This window comes from Chelon labrosus (assembly GCF_963514085.1).
Source record: "Chelon labrosus genome assembly, chromosome: 15".
Classification (NCBI taxonomy): Eukaryota; Metazoa; Chordata; class Actinopteri; order Mugiliformes; family Mugilidae; genus Chelon; species Chelon labrosus.
In genome coordinates this window covers 12,007,982-12,014,250 of record NC_140348.1, presented here as the reverse complement: position 1 = coordinate 12,014,250, position 6,269 = coordinate 12,007,982, and the positions used below count along the sequence as shown (strand labels likewise).

The following is a 6,269-nucleotide window of genomic DNA, read 5'->3' as shown; positions in this document are numbered from 1 at the left end:
TGAATACAATATTTGCTCGGCCTTTTTGCTACAAATATGGGCATGTGGTACAGACCTTGTCCTTATGGTGGGTTAAAAATAATATCATAACGAACTGTTATTGCTACTCATTAATGGCATCATATGAAATCTTTTAACGTCAGGTTACGCTGACCTTCTTAGTTGAATTGAATAATCTCCTATTGAGTAATTATGAAACATTTTCCAAATGTTTCAAACGGATAAAATCGAAAGGCTTAAATCAAAGCTGTCTGTGTGAAGTCCTTGAGGATACTGACAAACGAGTATTAAACGGTTTTCACTTGCAGGCAGGGGTCCTCTTTAAACATTGCTGCAACGGCCTCTGAGACAAAAGGCATGTTACAGCCCGCAGCAAAAACAAATACAGCATTCCTAGATAAAAATAGACGGTCAATTTATTAGTTCTGTTGAACTGAGCCGGCTGTTTGCTTAAGGGTCTGGGGAATACTATGACATTTGAGTCCACCATTCCCATGATTCACATTAGTAGCTGCTCCACTGGCTTGACCGAAAGAGTTCTAGATAAGCTGCGGTTAAAAAAAAAAAAAAAAAAAAAAAAGCCTGAGAGAGTGAGAGTACATGAGACAATAAGACTTAAGAGAAAGGAATATCATTATAACTAGATGTCATGTTTGCTGTGACTTGGCAATTTGTGATCTTTAAACAGCTTCTGATGTGTAACACCTGCTATGTATTCCCGCGGGAGTGCGACGATGAAACATATCATTTGCTCTTTTGTCTTTTGTTGGCAATGAAGAAATGAAAAGAAAAAGATCAGTCGGTTTTCTCAGTGGGCAGTGGGTGATTCAGAACTTGTGCCGCTCAGTGTGGCTGTCGCTGATTAAAAGACGTTGACGCACAACTGGGGACTCCAGTTAGTCTAGAGAGGCTTTTGCCTCTAGTTGGCAGCCGATTTATTTTACATTAAAAAGTACACATGTCAGATGCATCCAGCTTTACAGAAGCTGTTTGATGAGGTGAGAATTTTTTTTAACCAGGATGTTTTTGTGTGTCTGTATTTTTTTGCTGGCACATTTGGGCATACATTTGTTCATCCCTATTTGGCCTCAAATCTGTATCTGTCCACTGATGAAGGGTGAAGCCTAAGGGGAATTGCAGACAACTGCACCTTCTCGTATGGTCACTTGTGGCTGGCTCCATTAGGGAGTCAATCCCCATAGACCTCCGTGTTAAAATCTCCACTGCATTTACTGCATAAATAAACATGTTTACAGCCTGGTCTCAGTTTCAAACCTCAGCTCCACCTTTTTTTTTTTTTAACTGCCAAGATAGTGACAATTGGTGCCACCAAAGTTTAACTTCCTAAGCTGCTCTTTAGGAAACATATAGGTAATGTCACAGAGAGTTAGTCCATCTTTCATTGCGCCAACATGGCGATCTTCCTATATTTCCGCATTTACAGCTCCACAAATGCTATTTCAACTGATATCATGGGGTGGCATTTTTACTCCATATTCTCCCTTTACATGGGCAACTTTTATTTCATGTAACAAAGAGACACACTTGTACCCCGACTTTGGGGTGACACGAAGTCAGCCAGCGCACTCATCTTTATTTCCTTCCTCCTCTGCTTTCTTGTACTTCCCACACACTGTGGCTTAATCACAAGGTCTGTGCACAGCGTTTCGTGTATTGCAGGTTTGTGTCTGCCTCTCACCCACTCACTGAGTCTCCCAGGGAGATGTGATATACACACACCTCCAGACTGGGGAGCCTTCCAAACTTTCGGAATACTTTCCGCTAATTGCCCTCGGTTAGTGTGCTCTACAGTGATATGCTAAACACGGCTATCCCCCCCTCCTTTATGAATAATAAAAAACAACTCGAGGCGGCTTTGACTGATGACAAGTTATGATTGTTTCACGTTTTTTGGTTTGATTTAGTTTATGGGTGGATGAATGATACAGATGACCAGAATCTTTTGGTGTTGCCACAGCTACCTGGAGAAGTAATGCCAACCTTTATTTCTTTTTTTGGCACCTTTTATCCTATTCACACTGCAATTAAAAAAGCCTTTAACGTTTAGTCTTGATGCTTTTGTAAAGCCTTTGTTCGGCTGCCACATCAGCAGCAGCAGCAGCAGCAGCAATGGAGGTGGGAGGAACATATCTTAGATACATTTTCAAATTAATTTTTCTTTCTCCTTGCCTTAACCAGCGTGGGAGAATAAAGGTGTTTGGGAGACTTGTGTTATGGTGAAGCATTGTTCCAAGCAAAGATGTGCTAAACTCTCCATGCATCATTTCGAGTCCCGTGAATACAGATATTAATAAATATGAAAGAAACCTGAATTTTAAATTGTCAAAATGCACAGCATTTATTGCGTTATAATCACAAACGTATTTAGCAAAAATCAGACACAGTTTTGACAAAAATAAATAGTTTTTTTTTTTTTTTTTTTGCCTTTAAAAGGCTTCATACTGACACAGTAAAGTAAAAACACAACATCCTGATCTGTTGTTAAAATAAATCTTTTTACAACTCAGACGTCACGGAGCCTCTTATGGCACGAGCTGGAATGTTAATTACACGTCACTCAATACTTGCTACCACATTCAAATAATAGTTCACTCTACTTCACCTGACGCAACAAAGCAATGAGGTGGTATTAAAATAAAAAAACAACCATTAAAAAGACAATCTCAAACTGTCACACACGACCATAGCACAAAAATACTGAGAGAATGTGAAAGGTTTCCTCTGCTGCTGTTTTGATTAAATCAGAGAGTTCACAGTCCAAAAGGCACTTTAGAACTGAGGCCTCACAGTTACAATATACAGTCATTTCGACAAAACCGTCAGTGTCGTGCACCACTGTGAACTCCAGACGATAATGTCATCAGTTTGAAATCATACCATGAACACATACAGTACTTTATCCAGCTTGATAAACATCGGCGAGGTCAAAAGTTATGACTTTATATCTGAGACATGAAACCATTCAGCTCAGGTGGGGTGTAAAACTTATCATTTGAATATTTAAGGGCCCAGTGAGTGTCTTTTTTGAGCACTGGTTACAACTTAGGAATAAATATATCAGTTTTGAAAGAAAAAACTCCTGTATAAATGACTCCTTTCTGTTCTATTTTAGAGATACGGTGACACTCCAGTCCACTTGTGACATCAATGGCATCGTCATAACGTTGCCTTCCTTGTTACACAGACTATTTTGACACAGATTTACCAGAATGCTACAAAACTATTCGAAACGGTCACTCTCTGCAGATAAAAAGACTGTTTAACACTTGTAATAAATACTTACTGCCGTTACAACCTACACACACAACCTACAAAAGTGGCCGGCCTATTTTTACCCACAATATTGTTAAATTAAATTGTTCTTTAATCCTGCAGTCGTAGATATTCACTAGTGCACCAGACCTACTACTGAAGTGACCAAATTTTATAAATAACACCCTAGACGATAAATGAGCATTCAGCTGAGCAGCTGAGTGTGTTAGAAAAGCTGGCCAAGTCAAAAAGTCGGACAGATGGATCAACACATTGTTAATTTTTTTTTTTTTATGGAATTAATTTGAAAACGCTGCCAGCTTTTTCTTTCAACAATTAGAAGGCAAATATGTTCGCTGTCATGTCAATCTATATGAAAGGTCAATCTATATGTGTTCACCTCAAAGTAAGAAGACAAATCTAAGACATCCTAAATCTCTTTGAAAGTGCTGACCTTCACTGACCAAGTGGCTTGTTAGTTGGTGGCTGGATGTTTTTAGTTGCGCTGGAGTTGTTATCGCTCCTCCCTGTGGTATCCTCTGTCCTGAGGGAGGAGGAGTTGAGTGGGCTCCTCTTGAGGACTTTGTTAGCCAGAAGGCTGCAGGTCTTCCTGTACTGGTGACGCAGCAGGGAGTAGACAAACGGGTCGCTCGCTGCCTTGCTGTAGGCCAAACATTTGGACAGCACACCCCAGTGAGGGCTTATGGGCCCTGTGGAAAAGAGCTCTACAATTCTACCTCAAATGAAGCAAAAACGGGAAGAAAAGTCACACACAATCCACAGGCAAAGTGCAGCATCTGGGCTATTTCCTATAGGTCAGTGTAACTAGGGTGGAAGACATCTAAAGCAGGCAGTGCCGTTACACTGTGAAAATGTCATCATTTTACTTCACTGAAATGTCACTACTGTGCTGGGAATTGTGAATTGATGGGTGTCATTTTTGCTGACTCTGGACTATACTGATTAAAATGATGTTATGATGTTCGCCTTAAACTATTCTTAAATCAAAACGCAAGACAGTGTATGAATCAATGAGGACACAAGAAAGACTAGAAGGTGTGTATGTTTCTAAATTATTTTAAGCAAAGATACTATGAAAACGTTAAAATTACTACCAGATAATGAGACAGCGCTAAAAAATAATGGTACAGTTCTTCCTTTCTTTTCCATCTGATAATTCAAATGTCCAGAAACTTTCACGTTTTTATGATACTGTGGATGGTGTTAAACACCACACACACACATGCATTTCTCCACACAAGCTCTCAAACATCTCCATAATACAATAGGCAATAATAGATCTCTGCTCACCTTGTAATGACATAAGGTGTGAAGCACACCACAAATGTGCCAATGAATGTACTGATTTTCTTGGTGGCCCTCTGCCTCCTCCGCTTCTGCTCATCCAAGCATTTCTGGCGTACACTGCCAAAGCACACAGGTACCATTATCTACCCGGGAGGCACGATCACAGACATGCAGACATAATGAGGCAACCCAAAGAGAAAACATATGTGGTGGACATGGAGAAAGCACTGAACTGTGCACGTATCTCACGTAATTACGTTCCAAATGTCCACAAAGCACTGATATCAACAATGAAAATGGAGATGAACTGAACTTTTAACTGTTTGACTGGGAATAAAAATGTGTCTTGTCCACAATCTGAACAAACAAACATTCATATTAAATGTTTATACTATTAAAAGAAGCAAATCATTAAGCAGAAGCAAATAAATACTTTGCAATAGTGATAAATTACTTCATCATCAAGACTAATGTTGGAAAGCTACAGCATCCAAAGCAAAGAAGAGAAAATAATGTTTTCATGTTTAATCACAGAATATTCCAATTTTTATTCGCACATCTATTGTTTTTCCCTACATGATTAAAACGGTCCCTCGGACATATTTCACATACCGAGACAAATTAAGGGGAATATATTCAAACACTTCAGTAAAAAGACAAATGAACTGAAATGTCAAATGGATCAGACTGAATACATCTCTACTGGTTGTTTACCTGGGGTGAATATCCACAAGCAGCACCAACGTCTGCATAGTGATCACGTCGATGCGTTTACAGTGAAACCTTGCAACTTTTAGCACTTTCAGATATGTTACACACAACACGATAAGCGTGAGGAGGAAAGTGAGAGAGTGCAAAGCCACGGTGAAAACGATGAACTGCGTCCCGGCTCCCTTCGCCCTGACATTGCAGAGAGTGCACGATGCGTAAAGGTGGTGGTAGCCGACCCAGGAGCGACAGGTAGCCACTGTGGAGAAGCAAAGTGAGTGTATCCACGTGTATCCTAGTGCTATCACTGCATCCCGGTGCCGTATTCTTGAGTGGTAGCTCAGCGGGAACACCACCGCCACCCATCTATCGATGCTGAGAGCTGCCATGCTGAGCATGGAGTTTGTGGTAAGAAAAGTGTCGAGGAAACCAACAATTTGACAGAAGCCGCTGCCTCCGGGATGACCCGTGGTGATGAGACCGACCAGGGTTAGTGGCATGTTGGACACGCTTAGCAACAGGTTGCAAAACGTCAAGTTGAGAATAAAAAGACCGGGTACCTGTTTTCGGATCTCCGGGTTGTACAGAAAGCAGATCAGCACCACAACGTTGGACAGCAGCGACACCACAATAATCCCCAAAACTAACAAAGAAGCAACTATGTCCGCTGCGTCCATGGTGCTTCCTCTCAAATATCCAGACTTTTGAAGAGTGCATCCACAGTCCTGTTGCAAACTGTCATCGTGAGTTGCGGTCACAGCGTATACGAGTCCAATTCATTGTCATGCTCACCCTCCCCAGGATCCAAATGTCTTCAATAAACGAAGCGATTCTTCCAACAGCGTCGAAGATTACCTCGTAGGGAATTCATATGTTCACCTGATTATTGTGAGGGAATTCGGAAGTCCGTTTCATGGAAATGGGGTCATAACAGGAGGCTTGTTCTCTTGAGGCTCTGCGGTAATTTTTTCCCCTCCTCA

The 6,269-nt window shown here is 40.9% G+C and overlaps 1 protein-coding gene across 1 annotated transcript; it reads right to left on the bottom strand.

Moving 5' to 3' along the window:
• Positions 1–3,663: 3,663 nt before the first annotated feature.
• On the bottom strand, positions 3,664–6,014 carry LOC311500612 (G-protein coupled receptor 26-like). Its single transcript, XM_084562124.1, has 3 exons — positions 5,296–6,014; positions 4,585–4,698; positions 3,664–4,006 (listed from the first exon to the last, which is right to left on the bottom strand). The coding sequence occupies exons 1-3, from the start codon at positions 5,964–5,966 to the stop codon at positions 3,730–3,732; spliced, it is 1,062 nt and encodes a 353-aa protein (XP_084418250.1). The 5' UTR covers positions 5,967–6,014; the 3' UTR covers positions 3,664–3,729.
• Positions 6,015–6,269: the final 255 nt, after the last annotated feature.

Coding starts and splice junctions, on each gene's coding strand:
- LOC311500612 (XM_084562124.1), bottom strand. CDS start 5,966: ATGGACGCAGCGGACATAGTTGCTTCTTTGTTAGTTTTGGGGATTATT. Junction 4,699..5,295: donor CTTGTGGATATTCACCCCAG/GTAAACAACCAG, acceptor GTGCTTTGGCAG/TGTACGCCAGAAATGCTTGG. Junction 4,007..4,584: donor ACACCTTATGTCATTACAAG/GTGAGCAGAGAT, acceptor CATTTGAGGTAG/AATTGTAGAGCTCTTTTCCA.